Source organism: Mastigoproctus giganteus, chromosome 7 (assembly GCF_048544385.1).
Source record: "Mastigoproctus giganteus isolate SK-2022 chromosome 7, ASM4854438v1, whole genome shotgun sequence".
NCBI lineage: Eukaryota > Metazoa > Arthropoda > Arachnida > Uropygi > Thelyphonidae > Mastigoproctus > Mastigoproctus giganteus.
Window position 1 is genome coordinate 230,271,447 of NC_143581.1, and position 20,243 is coordinate 230,291,689.

Below are 20,243 nucleotides of genomic sequence, written 5' to 3' on the forward strand. Positions count from 1 at the left end.
ATTGTCAAGAAGATTACCTCAAAAGACAACAATCCAATCAGCTGCTAAGCGTTATCATTTCCCAAATAATAGTTCATTAATAATAGTTCAAGCGTTAACTTAGCGTTAAGCGTTAACTGTTAACTTTTTTGATCATACCTCATATGGTATGTAGGTGATATAATCTAGCCTAATACATTGTATTTTAGGCTTTATACATTGTATTTTAGGCTTGCAATATTTGTAGTGAATTCGGTTTTAAATGGCATAATAACATTTTTTCTTACCTCTCCTGATGACTTCAGGTCACTATACTGACAACTATCTCATTCGTGAAATGGGGATGGACAACAGTGTTTGGATAGCTTTTTGGTTAGGTCTAGTTCTACAGCAAGAGTATCCAATGCTGAACAAAATCTCTAGAAATACTGTTCAACTCTTCTACCAAAATGGCCAGGAGTCTGAAGAATACACTGTTTACAATGGATGGTTATCTTCTCCATATCACAGATTTCGCCTGCAGAAACATCAGAAAATGCTGAATACTAATATCAATTTCAGGTTTTGGCCACCATTTCTTGAAATCGAAGAAGGGGACTGTAAGGTAATTCTCTTTTATGAGTAAAGTCTTACACTTATTTACCAAGTTTCTAGTCAGCTTCCTCTAAGAACCATAACCTTGAGTAATTACAGTAAGCTCACAGTTTTTGCAACTGTCTACATATTTTGCGATCCAGTCAATGAATTTACAAACTGGATCATAAATCACCTTCACTCAGATGCAGCCCGAATTATCTTTCAGACTACAAGCACTTCCTTCTTCATGATGCCTATTCTTGGTGTGTGTGTTTTCAGTCAACCTTTCCATGAGAGGCCTTATCCATTCTGAATGGACTGGAAACTGTCTATGCCTTGTCCTGGATTCTTTGACTCATAGGGTCCATTTCAATGTCTTTTCACGTCAAGGTGAATCAATCATATCAGTTCAATATTCAAACATCCTTAAAAGTGGTTAGTGATGTGTCATTAAAAATAAGAGGCCAGACATTTCACTAAAGGTGTTATTTTTGTTCTTTATATGGTTGTACATGATAATGTGCAACCATACACATTGCAACCTGCTGGGCTTGCTCACCTTGTGAGAGGCATGTTTTGGGGAAACTGAAAAAGTGATATGGAAGATAAATTCATGTTTGTTTGTTATTTGGTTTTTAGGAGCATTAGCAACTAAGGCCATATTGCTCCGGGGATATGCGGTGGTCATTCCCTGACCTTTCCACATCCTCCGTATTTGGTGGTCACGGGCTCGAACCCCGGTCTAATCAAGAAGCGTGTGCTACGCACTGCTGCTCCTGCCCACCTGGCTACGGAGGCACCGATAAATTCATTCCAGATGGATGATGATTCAATGAAAAAAATGTTTTGCGCAAAGAAGATATAAACATTTTATGGCTAGCTGCAGTTAAACATTATGGTGAAAAATAATGTTTCTTTGGTTACTAAGCAAATAATTTTTGCTTTTATTTGACTTGGCTTCTTAAATATGAAGTAATTTTGTTTATATGTATATTAAGTCTTGGTCTAATTTAGCTATGGACTATGAAGACAGCATTTCACCACACAGTAGACACTTCAGATGTAAGGAGTGACTGGTTTTCACTTTAGAAGCTGGACAGAGATGTGCAATATAACAAGTAATTTTGCATGTACATGACAAAATTGCAGAATTATAGTGGATGAAGAAATCAGGAAATACAGATAATTAAGAAAAATAAGTAGCTCATACAAGGTTCCAACAATATTTCAGGAAATAAAATGTATTGCCACCATAATTGTGTTCTTCATTAAAAAGCTGTTTATATATTATATATTTATACATTTATAATTCACATTCTCACTGTGAAAGAACACTGAGGTTAAAGGCTTGTTCCAATTATAAGTATAAAAGCATAGAGGCCTTGTAACTGTTAATCTGGACACTGGGTGCATCCATTTTTCTAGATGTATTATTAGTTTTGCATTTTATAATAATTGGTAGTTTCGTCTCTGCTAACAAGAAAATGTACTTGCTTTTACCTAGATTGTCACTATCATGATGATAATGTATAATAAAAATATGATTGTATATAAAAATACAAAAAGTTAATAAAATAGAAAATAATAATAATAAAAAAAATAAAAAATAATTCATATCAGTACAAACCACAGCTGTCTAATTCCATACAGTTATGGTAGTTGATTTTTATAATAAAAATATTAAATTACATATAAAAAATACAATAAGTAACATTAATTATAATAAATAACAGAATTTATCTTAAAAAGTACAAGATATTTATTATTAAACAAACTTTTAATGAAAACAAAACTACTGAAATTTACCTGTAATATGCGATCACCAGGCTGTATCCTTCCATCTGATTTTGCAGGCTCTCGCACCAAAGCTTTAATATATATTCCTGGTGGAGGCCCCCCATAACATTCTTCTTTTTTGGACACAGTAAAGCCAAGGCTACCCTCTCTCTTCATTAGAGTAATTTCAAATTCCTTTAATGAAATAATAAAATCTCCAGTTGTCAAACAGCACATGTAAATTATATTGCACATCAAAACACTGTACACAATAAAATACCATAAATCATATGAATAAAAAAATACTTGTATTTTTTTATTCATATGATTTATGGTATTTTATTGGCCTATTAAATTCCCAATAATTATTCTTAGATAACGAGAAGTCTATAAAGCAAAGTAAAAAGCGATTACAGATACAGTTTGCTTAATAACAGAGTGAGACCTTTGAAAATGAGTCATTAATTGAAATGTTGTTAAGTGAATGGTGATTTTTTTCATATACTTCCATGGTTTGATGATAGTTGCATTCCTTTAAAAAATTTAAGTAGTAAATTTTAAATATAACAGTGGTTAAAGAATGTAATACGGTAATAGTGAAAGAAGTAGACTTAGTAATAAACTGGAATAGCAAGTCTATCTGTATAAGTGTTAATCATAAAAGAGAAGATTAAATTTCATGGATAATCACTGGTTTATGTAATAGAACCATCTCCATTAGACCTATAACCACAGAAGAAAGGAAAAAACCATAGAATAAAAAAGGAATAGAATCTTAGTTGGTCATTGTCTGTGACCAACTAAGATTCTAGGTGCAGGCAGTTCAGTCATTTAAAAAATAGGATAACAACTGCGTACTCTTCTTCTTTTCTCTTTGTACAATAGCTGGTAGTATGTCTCCTTTATGTGTCTTCAACTTTATCAGCTGTGATTGTCACTGCAGCTTCTAAATAGGTAAAAGTTCTCTATATCTGTCACTTCTGATAGATACTGTTCCAAAGGTAAGTATCACCTCCACTTTTAATCTTATTGGAGATTAAAAATGGTAAATAACATTATCATTTTTAATGGTAATTAACATTATCACTTTTAATCTCCAATGAAACTAACACTGCAGTATCCTATGTCTACTCAATATACTGAGAGTATTCCTCAATAAAATAAAAATGAACAAAAAGAATATTTTAAGATGTATATTTATATACATAATTCTACCAGTTATAGGTTTGTGGAAAAGAATTTTTAGAGTGAAAAAATATGAGTTTTCTGAAAAAATAAGTTAAGATTTTGACTTTGCCATTTACAAGATAACTTGCCTAAGCATATCATAACTTTCATCACAGAAAGCACCGTCTATTTTCAACCATACTTCTCTTTCAAAAAGGAAAGGGCAATAACATTACAAATGAAGATCACCATGACCAGCTTGACTTTCAAGGGATTATCCACAAGGAATATGTTCCTGAATACCTATCTGCCACCCAGCATTGTTACTTGAAATTTGTGGAATGCCTTTGTCAAAATATTATATATTGAATTTAACATGAAGTTCTAGCCAGAAATTTATTCTCCATGAGAATACAATATCTATTGAAATATTGCTTTCAGATGTGCTATTGTCCATTACCTCTGATCTTTTGCTATGTAACTTTTTCTTGCATCAAAACAATTTGAGAGAACAATGATTTGAGAGAACAATGTGAGGATGTGCTGGAATTCAACAAAATTAAAAATTATAGAATTACTAAATTATAGAAGTTTAAAGAATTACTTTGGAAAAAAAAGTGGATGTTTAGAAGTAATTCCAGAATTAAATTACCATAGTTAGTGCTTGTCTTTGCTCACAGTGAGCCAGTTCCTACTGTTTATTATTATTACATAGCTGCCAACTATGGAGATCAGGTATTTGTAAGGATGAGGTAAAACAGGAGGTTTTATTTTATTTTTTTTTTTTTTTTGGAAAGCTGCTTTCCAAAAAAAAAAAAAATAAATAAAATTTATTTTTTGGACATTTTAATAAAAGAAATGTAAACAATAAGATGTATGCAAATTTATTCAATCTCTATGCTTACTCCAGAATCATATTCACTTCCAGTTGAAGAACTATGTTCTGTTCCTGTAAGGCTACTGGCTGAAGAACATGGAGGAGAATCAATAAGAAAAGAAGGCGGTCTTGAATCACCCTAAAAGTATACATAAAACTGTTAGAAATGTGCAAATTTTAAGGAACACAAGGGTCACTTATAACTTATGTACCAATAAATATAAATTAAAAAAAAGACAGCATATATTTGCACCTATTATCATTTCATGTGAGAACTATATAAATATTAGGGTTAAAAGCAAAAGCTATCAATAAGGCTGATCAATGTTATTGTGATGCTGAGATTAAATAAAAAGTTGACCTTAAAGAGAGAGAAGAAATACTCATGAAAATGGACAGGTATTGTTTTCACCTGAAAGTGATCCCAAATTTCCTAGTAGAAATCTATATTTTAAAATTTAGTAAATCGCCAATATCAACTAGTTAATAATACACAATGACTGATATTGGTGAATTGTTGTGTGCACGTACAGAAGCAGAAGGATACATACAAACAAGTCCATTTCTAAACATATTAACAGTTCTGATTATAATTCGATCTTATGATTAATTTATGAGCAAATCATACGATCTCTTCTTGTCTTAATTTTAATGCTAGCAGATAGCCTAAATATTAGTATTAGCATTAAAATGGTAAAACAATGCAAGGAAGCAGACACAGTTCATATAGCATCCTGTCAAAAAATAAACAAAATAAAATGCACTAACATAAAATGCACAATAAAATAAACTAAATAAAATCAAATAAAAAAACAAACTTAATAAGATGAAAATAAACTAAAATAAAATGCAAATGGGACAAAATGAAATGCCTCAAGCTTTATTTTATTCATTTCTTTAAAACAGTTATCTAATTCCACTTTAAATCTACATAAGCTCTCTGCCTCTACAAGCCTAGGTAGTTGTTGCAACTGTTCATTACATTTTTTTTTTTTTTTTGAGTTAAAAGCAAAAGATTTTTTTGAGTTAAATGCAAAAGAAGGTAATCACAGATTACCTTCTTTAACTCAAAAAAACACAAATCTATTTTTGCTTTTTTGAAGAAAGAAACAAAAATATCCTTGAATTCCCATGCAAATAAGTTGTTTCTAAACTGTTTCCTCTAGAATTGTAATTTCCTCCTTTTCCTTGCAGCTACAACTAGTCTTGTCCTCTTTTGTATCCTTTCAAGCAAGTCAGTTTCTGAATACACAGTATCTAAGATATGATTTTTATGTTATTTTGAATATCCAGAGAGGTAATTATCCCACTTCTTGATCCTCTAAAAGCAGTCTAGCTCAGCATATCCCAAATTTTTTTAGTCACAGAACACTTTTCATCTCACAATATATTTACAGAACACTTATGAAACAAGTTTAGCGGGAGCCGAAGAATTGTTTGCTAATATTTTAATTACATACGACGCACTATGCCTCAGGAGCATCTTTATTTCCAACACATGTAAAGCCAAAATTAAAATAACTGCCATCATACTTTCGTTTTGGTCTTTTATTAGTTGGTTCTGTTTTTTCACTTCGGATTATTGGGGAACAAAAGGCTGTGATTGTTCATCCTCACTTTGAAGTGTGACTGTAATTGTTTGTTATTTGGTTTTTAGGAGCATTAGCAACTAAGGCCATATTTCTCCGGGATATGCGATGGTCATTCCCTGGCCTTTCCGCATCCTCCGTATTTGGTGGTGACGGGCTCGAACCCCGGTCTAATCAAGAAGTGTGTGCTACGCACTGCTGCTCCTTCCCACCTGGCTACGGAGGCACCTTGAAGGGTGACAATACTGTGTTCATTTTCACTGAGCACAGTTGCAATACTAGAAGTACTTGCTTCTCATTTTAAAGTTCCTTTTTTCAACCACAAATCCAGGGTCATTTATTTTAATAATAATATTTAGAAATATTGATAATTATCAAAAAAAATTTATACAAGGAATTGAGTTTAGTTATGATATCGGTTCACTTCCACCTCTCCTTCAACCCATATGCTCCAAGCTAAATCGCATACGAATGGCATGTTAGACCACTACATTGCTACTTTTTCATGGATAGCATCACCTCTACACATACTTTTCTGTGCAAAATCCACTAAAATAAAATGTTCCGTGGTCTATTTGATTTATTATTTGTTTTTAATTATTAATTACGAATTTTTGCAGAACACTTGTTCACATCTCATGGAACACAGTTTGGGAAATGCTGTTCTAGCTAATCACCCAGTTAGCCTCAATTTCAAAACATGCCATCAAAATTTTCTACCCATTTCCAGGATTCAAAATCTTTGTGCAATCACCAATTCATGACTGTATTCAGGAAAACACAAGCTGCTCATAAAATCTTCTAAAATTCCCACTCGTATCCTGTTCAAACTTCTGTAACATGAGTAAGGCCTTTAAAAAGCTGTAGCAAGAGTCGATAAGCAAATTTATCTCAAAAACAAGAATAGTAAAAAGATCTTTTTACTACGGGGGATGAAAACATGATTGTATCATCATTAAATTAAACTTAGGAAACACTTGAACCAAAATAAATACAGCAAATTAATTAATGCTATTAATAGTTACAGACAAGCCAAAATGAAAATTTAGACCTATGTCTAAATTTGTATTTTGTTTGTTATGTTACTTATTTATTCTACAGAGGGTGGTGACCATAGCATGTTTTACGTTTAGCTGGTTTGTTATTTCTCTTAATGTCTCGGGTGTACTGGGATATCTACTGATATTAGACTCGGATAGTGATTAGTGACTGAAATACAACCCTTTCTTAGCTCGCAAGTGCTGGTGTCCATTTAAAAAGTAGTGTTTGTGGGCTCTTTCTTTTTGTGTTATTACTTTAACAGTGCTCATTATTTGGTGTGTGGCCACTTATCTCTTTCGTCTTCACTCAAAGGACTAAAGCAAACTGAACTCCAAGGGTGAGTGTTGCTTTAGTCCTCTTTTCTATTCTTAATTTTATTTTTTATGTTTATTTCATTCATTTTGTTTTAATATAGCGATAGTTAGATTCACAGAAGCAGAATACAACCCTCCATAGCCAATATCTCTAACAGCATTAATTAATTTTCTGTTTATTTCATGGTTCTTTTATTCTTGCACTTGTGGTTTCCATTTCTGGTGTATTCATTTCAAGTGTTTCTTAAATGTAATTCAACAAAAAGATCTTTTCCTGCACAAACACAAATTACCCTTGCGTTACTCTTAATTTGAATGAATCAGTAAATTATGTCTTTGGACATGACCTACTCAAACAAACAATCTCCTTATGAAGATCTCCACCTTACCTCTAGCACTTTTCAGATATATCTTACTTGGAAATGGAAGTAACCAACCTACTTTTGCATTGAAAGTTGCCAGCTTGCTCATTAGTGACACTCTAACTGCAATCGTTAACAAAATTAGAAAAAAGGCTTTGAGCGCCAGGGGTAGACATATTGAAATAATATTGCATCCACTGATGAACAGATAAATAAGAAAAGTTTATTAAAATAACTTAATATAAATAAAAATTAGTATAATTAAAATACACTATCATACAAGAAAAGGGGATAAAAGTGATAAAAGAAATAAATATACACAAGGTAAGTAGCTTTCAAGGCGATGTGACTCTTTTTCAACTTAATGATGTTCGTGAAATCAGGTCAAAATATAGCACAAAAGTGTAGCCACGGACATGCACTATGACTAAATAGTTGTGGATCGCGGTTGGCGAAAAAGAGGAGTATAGAAAGATGACATCAACTGTCTGACTCTGTGTTATCTTTGCAATGTATATCAAACATGTTATTAGTTCACCACCTGTCATCCCGATGTAAAATAATGGCCTCCATAATAGGAAGTATGCAGATTCCAGAATTACAATTAATGTAATTAATGGAACCTGCATACTGTGTATGGAGATGGCAAGGATTATGTGCCTGATCTATTATCTATGTTCAAGAGATGGCAGAATCAGAAAAATCAGTATGATGGATAGCCCTTCATGCTCACAGACTTGATTGCACAATTTGTGCTCAGTTTGATCAGTGCCCTAGGCAAATCAAGCCTTTTTTAAATTAAAATTAAATAATCCACACAACAGCAAAGTGCCTCTACCCAAATGGCACCCCAGGTATTTGCCTGGATGCCTACCATATCACAACGGCATTGAGTTTGCCCTATATTAGAATGAAATCATGGATTTAACATTAGATAGTACCGACTGCAGTTTCCTGAAAGGGATATGCACACAACCAATATGGTAACAGTGCAACACACAAAGCATGCAGACACACCCAGATAGTGGGGAATGCAGGTAGTGGCAACTAATGCTTTGTCCTGATTAACACTGGAAGCAGATTCATGATCAAATAATTGGAATCTGTCTAATACATGAAGGGGAGTAACTGCATCTAGTCAAGTTCATTCTGATGAACTCTGCCTCCCTATCAGTGACATCATCAAAGTGCAAATATGCATAATTAAACAGTGTCCTTACCATGTTGTATAAGTGCCCTGGAGTATGTGCAGAGTTATAATTGGTATCCTGACCCCGCCACATGGGTTTCTTGTATACTGAAGTTACCAACCCAAGACCAGAATGATGGACTAAAACATCTAAAAATGAAATTGTATTGTTCACCTCCATTTCCATGGTGAATGAAGTAAATGGTGACAGAGTTGATATATTGGAGGGGCAGCTCCTCCGCCCCTTGGGGAATAATTGCAAATATATCATCTTCATTTCTCCGCCAGGGTCTGACAGGAACAGGTAAATTTGTAAATAGATCCTCTTCGAGAGCCTCCATAATAATGTTAGCTATGATGGAACTAACTGGGGCACCCATAGAAGTATCCTGAATCTGTTTATACAAGGAAATGCCAAATACAACCACACAACCAAATATTTAGAGCATGACAAATATCATTAATGGAGGAGAGCAAGGTCAAGTTGCTGGGCAGGGATTCCATGCCCCAGCATGGAATCCTTGCCCAGCAACTGCTCAGTGGATTCAATCGCCAGCTGTATAGGAATAGGTGTAAACAGGGAAATCATGACCTTACCCTCCAAAATATTAAAATCCCTGATGATCCTCAAGGAATCAGCACTGCTAATGATATTTTCTGTTTTACCAACAAGTGGTGATAACACATCAGCAATATATTTGGAGAGTTCATATGACAGGGTGCCACAACAGGCAACAACAGGGCATAAAAGAACACCTGATTTTAGTATCTGAGGAACCCCATAAAATTCAAGGAGTTGGCAACCCATCAGATTTACTGATTTTCTTTTCTGCAAACCATGAATATACTAGCTGGTTCACCTTAGTTTCAGAAAGTTTGAAGCAGTAATATGTCTTTGATAGGCTCATATACTTGTGGGCTCATGAAGTAAAGTCAAGCCTTTCCAGATATAGTCCATCCTATTTAAAACAAAAATACAATGCCCTTTGTCTGCTGGTAGGATGTTGATATCTTGATCTCGGCACAAAGATTTAAGGGCATTATGCTGTGCACTGGTGGCACCGGCTGCATGCTAGCTAAATTAGTGTGCTAATAAAGTTAATTAATAAAGAAGGTTTTAGGAAGTGTTGGTGAGTGACAGGTTAAGATTTGAGACCTAAGGGTGGTTTCATTTTCCGACTGTGAACATTTTTTCAAAATGGCTACCATATACACTACTATTATTCTTGAATATAGAGAAACATAGGAAATTTCAAGGTCGATAAATTTTTAAGGAACTATGATCAGTCACTGGGACTTCTTAACAGAACAGTTGTGCTACTTGATAGCTTTGCTGTAGAAGGTTTCAGGATACCAAACTGTATTTAAAAATACTCACTTGTTGCTGAGTTATTAATTTTTGTAAATTTCAAGGACACAGTAATTCTACCGAGTCAGCCATTTGGATTTATCCATGAGAGAAAAGAACTACTGCAGTGCCACTTGCTTGTTTAGTGGTGACTAGCAAAGCGGTATAAATTGCGTAAAATTGTTAATTTACATCTTTACAAGAGATAACAGTTGAAGGGTTATTTGAATCTGGGAAGAAGGGAATAGGGAATATAAAGACATACAAGTTAAAGTTCTTGATTTGGATATACATGACTAGAACTGTGACATCATGAGGAAGCTTAAATAAGAGCTACCACATCTATATGGTTGTGACAGGTTTTGCAGATCGGCAGCTTAAATTTATTGCCTTCAATAGAAAAAGAAGCTTCAAAGCTAATTAGCCCAGATGTGGTGGTATCTGCAACTAACAAGATTGGCTGATGATGATATATATTAAACTAGCCACACTCAATATTATGACATTGTCAGGAAAAATTGGGGCGTGTGTGTGGACATAGTAATAGTAATTGTGGAATGTGATGCAAGAAAGCAAGTGTATGAGCTTATGTAGCATCAGCCAAAAAAAAAATTCACACAATCATTCCCTCTAAATGTTTGTCCAGTTCCTCCTTAAATTTATTTAACCTATCAACTTCCACAACAACAGACGGAAGTCTGTTCCAGCAATTAACCACCCGCTGGCTAAAGGCAAATTTCTGCACATCTATTCTACAGCTGTCTTTCCTCAATTTGAATTTATGCCCCCTTAGGTTTGTAATCTGAACAGTGGAAGAATCCCATCAGAATTCAGCATGCTCAACCCATTCAAGGCCTTATACACCTCAATCAGATCACCTCGCAGAAGCCTTGTCTCCAGCCACTGCAATTTGCAGAACTTAAGTCTCTCTTGGTAAGAGGATTCCTTCATTCATCTCACCAATCTTGTTGCCCTTCTCTGCACACGCTCAAGCAAATCTACATCCTTCCTAAAATGAGGCCTCCAGACCTGTACGCAGTACTTAAGGTGTGGCCTGACCATTGCCTTATACAGAGGGACAATACCTCCTTTTCCCTGCTAGCAAAATTCCTGTATATCACTGACAAAACCCCATGACCTGCTCTGGCAGTCTATCTGCATTGCTCAGAAAACTTCATATCTGACTGCACAATTACTCCCAGGTCTTTTTCATTTTCTACCACCCTAAGTGTACTACCACACAGTTGGTGCGTTCCTCTGGGGTTACTTCTACCCATATGCAGTACTTTGCATTTGTCAATGTTAAACTTCAGTTGCCACTTCTCAGCCCATCTTTCTAGATCCTGTTGCAGTAGCACACTGCCTTTACTGTCATTAACAACCCTACATCTTAAAGGAAAGAAAAATAAGCATACTTGGATTGAGTGAATCAAAATGGAAATGAAATGGGTGTAGAGAGTTACAAGGTGGCTATTACCTATATTGGTCTGCGGGTGATATAGCGAGGAAGTGTGTAGCCATCATTATAGACCACAGGATTAAGGACAGGCTACTGGAGGTGAATAATATCAGCGACAGATTAATGTCAATTAAACTGCAAATGAACGACGGCAAAACATTGAAGACAGTACAACGTTACACACTGCAAACTGGTTGCGAAGAAATGGAGAAGCTGGAGTTTGCAGACAAGCTCGAAGAGAACATCACACGTGGAGATATAGTTATCATGGGTAACCTGAATGCAAAAGTCAAAGTGGAGAGAGACAAGGACTAGAATACATTATGGGTCCGCATGGTTGGGGACCTAGGAATGATGATGGCGACAGGCTGTTGGATTTCTGTTTACGGAATAGCTTGGTCATAGGAAACACGGTCGTTCAAAAAGAGAAAGAGTCTCAAAGTGACAAGATACGGTTGTGATGGTCGACAGGAATTCCTCCTTGACTATATACTCGTGGATCAAGAATGACACAGAAGACTAGTGGATGTCAAGGTCATTCCTAGTATCTCCTTGGGTAGTGATCACAGGTTAGTAGTTGGAATTTTAAGATTCCCTAAATTGAAGAGGATCAAAATAACAAGAGAGAGAAAACTAAGGGTGTGGCAGTTGAAAGAAGAGGAAAAAGGGGTGATGTTCAGAGAAAAGTTCAGGAAGGTTGTACCTGAGACCAGTGCTTTTTTTTTGTAAAAAAAATTGGTGTCGGTACTCATTCTTTGCTATCAGGTAACATTGAAAATTAAAAGGATATGAAAAGTACTCTAAATTTTTTTTCTGCTGATATAGTTACTTTAGTAGTAATGTTTTTAGAATAAGAACAACAAATTAAGTATATTAACAGTTTATTAGGCATAAATTTATTATTCAAGTATATAAAAAAATAAGTAAACTGCGAGTAAAATAATTAAAAATAATTTCATAATAAAGTTTTTGTAGAATATTCCAAATTTTTATTCAACACGCTATGCCGACTTCTTTTCCTCCTCTTTGTGTGTCAGTTGCTGAATGACGTTTCCGAAGTAGCCACGAATCGACATATTGTGCTGGATTGAAGCGGGTCAGCGGTGGGCCTGCAGTTTTAAGAAACAGTAGTGAAGAAACTGTTTTTGTCATCAATGAAGCACTGGTTGGGCTGGCGATCAGATTCATTTGTCAAAATCCTCGCTCACATTTACTCGGTGAAATTAGTATCGTACTCAGAGCGCTCATCAAATGCTTCAATTCTTCCGAAACCTTCTTGCCAATTAGGTATCCACGGATTGCATTTAACTGTAATTGACAATTTTCTAACTTCATTTTCACCAAATGCCAACAATTCATATTTAGAAGGATTAATACCTTCGTTGTTCTCCTCTCGTCATCTGTAGTTCTCCATTGTCCTCCTCCTGTAGTTCTTTGTTGTCCTCGTCTCGTCAATGTAAAATATTCCAAATTTTTATTAAGTTCTCATCCAACACGCTATGCCGACTTCTTTTCCTCCTCTTTGTGTGTCAGTTGCTGAATGACGTTTCCGAAGTAGCCACGAATCGACATATTGTGCTGGATCGAAGCAGGTCAGCAGTGGGCCTACAGTTTTAAGAAACAGTAGTGAAGAAACCGTTTTTGTCATCAACAAAGCACTGGTTGGGCTGGCGATCAGATTCATTTATCAAAATCCTCGCTTACATTCACTCGGTGAAATTGGTATCGTACTCAGAGCATTCATCAAATGCTTCAATTCTTCCAAAACCTTCTTACCAATTAGGTATCCACGAATTGCATTTAACTGTAATTGACAATTTTCTAACTTCATTTTCACCAAATGCCAACAATTCATATTTAGAATGATTAATACCTTCGTTGTCCTCCTCTCGTCATCGGTATTGTCACTAGTTCTTAAATTTGAATTTTTTCTTTTTTTTTTTTTGAAACTGTCTAAAATATCGGTGTCATTCAGATATTCAGGTGCTGTGACCATGTAAACAGAGATAGGGAAAATTTACAGAAAAATGTGAATAACGCACTTCCGCAAAACAACAGATGATTATTTGTTGCTGTAAAAGAAAATCACTTTTCTAATTCTCCAACAGGGTGCTTACAGTTGATTCATAGCAGTGTCCAACCTACGGCCCGCGAGGAAAGTGAACTAAAACAGCATTTTAAATTTTGTTAATTATCAAAAAAATTTTATAATTAAATGTTTTGTTCATTAAATGTAATTGTGTATTGTACTTAAATAAATTTTTGAATATTTCAATTTTACTTGCAACAAGATATCGAAAATGTAACACACTAAAGAAATCTAACTTTGAATTTTTTTGAATATGGCCCTTGTACAGGAAAAGGTTGGACACCACTGGAAGGTGGGCCAGGCCCATTGGGAATACACCTTGATCTGCTCACTCTTGACCAGTGCGAATTCTCCGTGTGGGGCAGGTGGTCAGATAGGTTTTACCAGGTACCACTAAGTTGCAGAATGCTAATCCCTTTAGCTCTCTTAATTCGCGCAGCAGCAGCACTAATTGCCTGAAGGCCAGAAAAGCGAACAGGGCATACCAAGTTAATTCTCTCCTAATCCGTTCACTATATAAATATTTTCTTCGCTCAACGGAAACTATTTTAAATGTAACTTCGAAGGGGAATTCAAAATAATTAAACAGAGGTCTGACTGAGTAATTTAAATTATAAAAATGGTTATACAGTTTTATATAGAAAAAATCTTAACAATTGACAGTAAAAAATGCAAATTTACTTAAATCATTTTAAGCTTATTTGAATAGTAGGTAAATGTGAAAAAATTTACAGAATATTACAAATTTCAAGTGCATTGCATCCAAATGTCACACATCACTGTTAATAAAGGTACCGGTACGCTGTACCATTGCACACCATCCCAAAAAAAAGCACTGCCTAAGACAGTGGTGAACAGTGTGGAATCAGAATGGAAAGCATTCAAAGACTGTATGGTAGGACTGACAGAGCAGGTTTGTGGAAGAACAAGCAATAGAAGGAGATGAAAAGAAACCCCATGGTGGAATAATAGGAAGAGAGGCTGTGAAAATCAAGAATAATGCATTCAGGACCCATTTTCAGAACAGAAATAATGAGAATAAAGAGAGAGGCTAAGAGGATAGTTAACGAGGAGAGAAGACTGTGCTTGGAAGAATGGAGTGAAACTCTACAAGATATCGATGGTAATAAAAAGATGCTGTATGGTATGGTGAGGAACAGAAGAAGAGATGGTGAACAGAGCAAATACTTAATGGATGAGAATGGGAACCTAATAACCAAGGATGAAGAGATAAGAGAAATATGGAAGAAGTATTTTAAAAATCTGTTGAATGTGCAGGCCAGCCAGCAAAAGGGAAAAAGGCAGGTTGATTATAAAAGAAGGGATGGAAGAGAAGATACGGAGAGAGAGCAGATAGACCTGACGTGGAATGACGTAGTGCAGGCATGGAAATGCATCAAGACAGGTAAGTCTGCTGGTATGGATGAGATAAATAGAGAGATGCTGAAGGCTACAGGTGAGGTAGGGATAGTGTGGACATACAGACTGTTCCGTAAGATATGGGATGAGAGACGTGCTGAATGACTGGAAAGAAGGTTTGATCATTCCGTTGTTCAAGAAGGAGAACAGGAAAAGTGTTCCAATTATAGAGGCATCACATGTGAGTAAGCTGTATAAGAGAGAGTGTTAGAGTGGAAGATAAGAGGAAAGACTGAAAATAGGATGGCTGAGGAACAGTATGGCTTTAGGTCTGGCAGATCGACGGTGGATCTAATTTTCTGCATCAGGCAACTGATGGAAAAGTGTTATGAACACATTAAAGAATTATGGATGGCATTTTTGAATATAAAGAAAGCATTTGATGCCGTAAAAAGAGAAGTGTGGGAGGTTTTGAGAAACTTGGGAATTGAGGAACATCTTGTGGAGAGAAATGAGAATATGTGTACCAATACAGTGAGCAAAGTAAGAACAGTGATGGGGTTGACGGAGAGCTTCAAAATAACATCAGGTTTGAGGCAAGGAGGCATCCTGTCACCACTACTTTCATAGCTGTCATGAATGATGTGCAATGTAGAGTGGTGGAACAACTTGGACAGGACCAGATGAAAGTCATGCTCTTTACAGATGACCTCTGCATATGGGGAGAGAGCAGGGAACAAATGCAAAGGCAAGTTGATATATGGGCTAGTATGGTCAATGAATTTCGACTGGTTTTCAGTCAGGAGAAGAGTGAAGTAATAGTTCTAAAGAGGAGTGGCAAGCTTGACGGATACATTACAATGGAAGAGAAAGAGCTAATAATGGTTAACAACTTCAAGTATCTAGAAAGCATAGACGAAGATAGACGAAGAAATAAGTAGAAGGATACAAGCAGGCAGGAATTTTTATAGGCAGACAAGAGATCTGATCTGGAACAGGAACATACCACTGAAGTGTAAGAAAGGCTACATATCAGGCCTATTACGTACCAATTCTGACATATGGATCTGAAACTTGGACTATGAGGTAAAAGGATAAAAGCAGAATTCAGGGGGCAGAAATGAGATTTGTATGGAGCATAGCTGGAAAGACAAGACATGACAAAATCAGAAATGATGTGATTAGGGAGAGAATTCAGGTTGAAAAACTTCAGAATAGGATTGTAAGGTCCCGTTTGAAATGGATTGGACACGTCAAGAGGATGAACGAGAGGCATTTGCCAAGAAGAATGCTTGATTTACAATTAAGGGACAAAAGACCAAGGGGGAGACCAAGAATGAGATGGCATGACATGATAAAGACCAATGTCGATAAGAGAGGAGGAAACTGGAGTGAAATCAATAACGGAGAGAATTACACGGACAGAGCATGGTGGTGAGGCTTCATACGTCGACCTGTGGACTAGAAGAACGATGACAGATGATGACGTGCACATTGCAAATTAGAAATCACTGGACAGATATGCTGCAAAACAGATGCGACCCTAAACCAAATTTCTGTAGTGGTCTCTTCGAAGATACGGAAAAGTCAAAAATCTCTACACCCGTAGCCAGTTGTGTGATCAGTGGTTTCTGTGGTAACAAAGCAAAATTCAATCCCGACAATAAAACCTCCTTCTGGTCTCCAGATAATTCCTTGTTGCTTAAGTTAATAATAAATTGCAAACTGCTATTGGGGTCACTCCTGTGGGCACTGTGAGCATTACACATATCACCTATAAGGGCATTAAACTTTCTTTATTGACGGATATGATATTCATCAGACCCACATACAGCTTGCACATATAAAACATGAAAGAAATATCATATAATGTATCCTACTTCTAAGCATCTGAAACTTTCTAGCTTTAAGATTTCTAGTATAAGCGAGATTGGATAGTTGATGGACTAGAGTCGCAATCCAAATATTCAAACCCATGTTGTTGATAAGCTCGTTGCATTCACTGGCTAGAGAACAGTGGTCTGTAGAGAAAACCTTTGGGGATAACCTGCGCTGCCTTACACCAGTGTACAAACCAAATGCTGTCTGTCCTGGCCTTCCAATAAATACAACTTCTGCAATACCTTGATGCTGTCATAAATTTCACAGCCATACACTGTATGGATATTGGAAAAAAAGGCCTCGAGCATCAGGGGTAAACATGAATAATACTACATCAACTAACAAACTGATAAATAAGCAAAGTTTATTGAAATAACTTAATACAAATAAAAATAAAAATGAGTATAATTAAAATAGGCTTAAAATAAAAAAGGTGCAATAGCGATAAAATACAGGTAGTTCTCGACTTTACAAATTAATTCGTTCCTAGCGTGCACTTGTAAGCGGGAATTTATTTTCCATAGACAATGTTAAAAATAGGGGTTATGTTATCAACAATGATTGATTTATCCAAATAAATGAAAATGTAGCCTGTAAAATCAAGCAAATTATAATAACAGAGAAATTATTTAGGACTTACAAATGGTAAAGAATGTTTATTCTTCATCATCATCATCATTGACTAAATGCACACTCGTTGATCACTCATTATTGGTTCAGCACTCATTGGTTTGTTGCACAAGGAGTCGTTTTCTTCAGAAATGCTTTAAGAGGCATTTGTTTCCAAGATAACCTTCTCTTTTCTTTATACATTTCAATAGCGTGCATAAGCATTTTTTAACGGAACGCACAAATTGCAACTAACACGATTTGCATGGAGTAACAAGTTTACAATGCTTAAAAAAAAAAAAAAGGAATGAAGAGAAGATTCTGAAAATGCATTTATGTTTTTTTTATGACTGAAGATTTCAGTAAAGGGCAAACACATTTCACCATAATAACGCAAAAATCCACACAATTCCAGCTATCGGTATTTTCACAAATGCAATAACATTGAGTTTACTATCCGTTTATAATAGTTTGCAGTAACAGAAAAGCCCAATAAATTGGAAAGTGCAAATTGTTTTTATTGTTTTATGGTCGTGACTTCCAGAAATATGCCTTAGAAAAATATCACAAAGCCGTTCAAAATGGGTTCGTATAACATATGATAACGATGAAAGTGTAGTGCGTTTAATGATTTGAACTGGTAACTAAAACAATTTACACTATAAAAGCGACCTTTTAGGGAGTTATATAGTGAAAATTTGAACTTCCGAAGTCATGGAATGAATTACCAAAAAATGTGTTTTGGGTTCACATTATGATGTTTTCGTGATACGATGGTAACGGATTAATATCGTAAAGTGGGGTACACTGTACTGTATAGCTACGTGCCTGGTTTGAAATGCGGTATTTATGAATTTTGATGTTGTTGTTATTTGGTTTTTAGGAGCATTAGCAACTAGGACCATATTGCTCCGAGGATATGTGGTGGTCATTCCCCGACCTTTCCGCATCCTCTGTATTTGGTGGTCACGGGCTCAAACCCCGGTCTAATCAAGAAGCATGTGCTACGCACTGCTGCTCCTGCCCACCTGGCTACGGAGGCGCCGTGAATTTTGAACATTCATTTTTTTTGCAATTAATGTTCATATTTTTGATTTTGTTACTTGAAGAAAAAAAAAAAAAAAAAAACCTCGTAAATCCAGAAACTCGTAAAGCGAGAACTGCCTGTATAACCAAATAAAAGCAATAAAATAAATAAATGCACACAAGGTAAGTAACTTTCAAGGGGATTTCAAGATTGTCAACTTCATTATGTTCATGGCAGCAGGTCAAAATATAGTGCAAAAGTGTAGCCTTGCACGTGTGCTATGACTAACTAATTGTGGATCACTGTCATCGAACAAGGGGAGGGGAGGGGAAAGTAGGAGTATAGGAAGAGAACATTGACTACTGACTGCGTTATTGTTGCGATGAATATCAAACATGTTATTAGTTTGCCACCTGTCATCCTGATGTAAAATAACAGCCTCCATAACAGAAGGTATGCAGGTTCCAGAATTACAATTAATGGTGGAACCTGCCACAGCTATATGGAGGGCCTCCAAACATGAGATGGCAAGGATATGTGCCTGATCTATCATCTCAACACCAGGGGTGCAGATTATAGTTGAAGTACTGTTCACTCCGATAATGTTCAGAGATGGCTGAATCAGCAAAATCAGCATGACAGATAACCCCCCCCCCATGCTCAAAGACTCGATTGCTCAATCTGTGCTCAGTTTGAATGATGTAACATATTGACAATCCGAGCGAATTTAACATATCCATGATGCAATAGCAAAATAGTCAGTTTAACCTTAGATAGCACCAACTGCAGTTTCCTGCCAGGGAGCTTGCACACAACCATTATGGTAATGGCACAACACACAAGAAGAGGATCTATTTAAGAATTTACCTGTTCCCATCAGACGCTGGCAGACATATGTAGAGGAAACAAACTAATAACATGCCGGATACATGCCACAACAATAATGCAGTCAGACAGTTGATGCCCTCTTCCTATACTCCTACTTGCTCCCTCCCTTTTCCCCTTCCCCTTTTTTGCCTACAGCCATCCATATGTTTTAGTCACAGCGCACACACAAGGCTACGCATTTGCACTATATTTTGACCTGCTGTCGTGAACATTAAGTTGATAAAGAGGCACATGCCTTGAGAGCTACTTACCTTGTGTGTATTTATTTATTTTATTGCTTTTATTTGATTTATCACCTTTACTCCCTTTTCTTTTTAATTTTAAGTCTATTTTAATGATATTCATTGTTATTTTTATTAGTATTAAGTTATTTCAATAAACTTTTCTTAGTTATCTGTTCATCGGCTGATACAATATTATTACAGTGCAAAATCCTCTTCCAATCCATCCCTAAAATCTGATCCAGCTAAGAATTATTCCAGTCTCCAGGGTGGCATCTGCAAAAATGGTATCTGAGGTCAGACCTACAGCCATTTGAATCCATTTACTGGATTCAAATGTAAAGCTTCTTGGTAGAATACATGTTAATTTCATTTTCAACATATTTTAATTTTTCATCAATTCTAAATTTATGTATTCAAGCTTTTTAATTAAAACCTGATATGTTGGAAGTACAAATTTCTTTAAGAGATTAAATTTTCACAATACTCTGG

At 35.7% G+C, this 20,243-nt stretch overlaps 1 protein-coding gene across 3 annotated transcripts in view; it reads right to left on the reverse strand.

Moving 5' to 3' along the window:
* The window catches only part of LOC150083765 (tyrosine-protein phosphatase non-receptor type 13-like), a 478,105-nt gene that overhangs the window by 35,092 nt on the left and 422,770 nt on the right, over nt 1-20,243 (reverse strand). For all 3 annotated transcript variants that reach the window (XM_090378206.1, XM_090378207.1, XM_090378208.1), the window contains 2 exons: nt 4,404-4,514; nt 2,362-2,526 (listed from right to left, as the gene is read on the reverse strand). In XM_090378206.1, the coding sequence (XP_090234332.1) occupies nt 2,362-2,526; nt 4,404-4,514 (276 nt within the window). The remainder of the gene's footprint in view (nt 1-2,361; nt 2,527-4,403; nt 4,515-20,243) is intronic.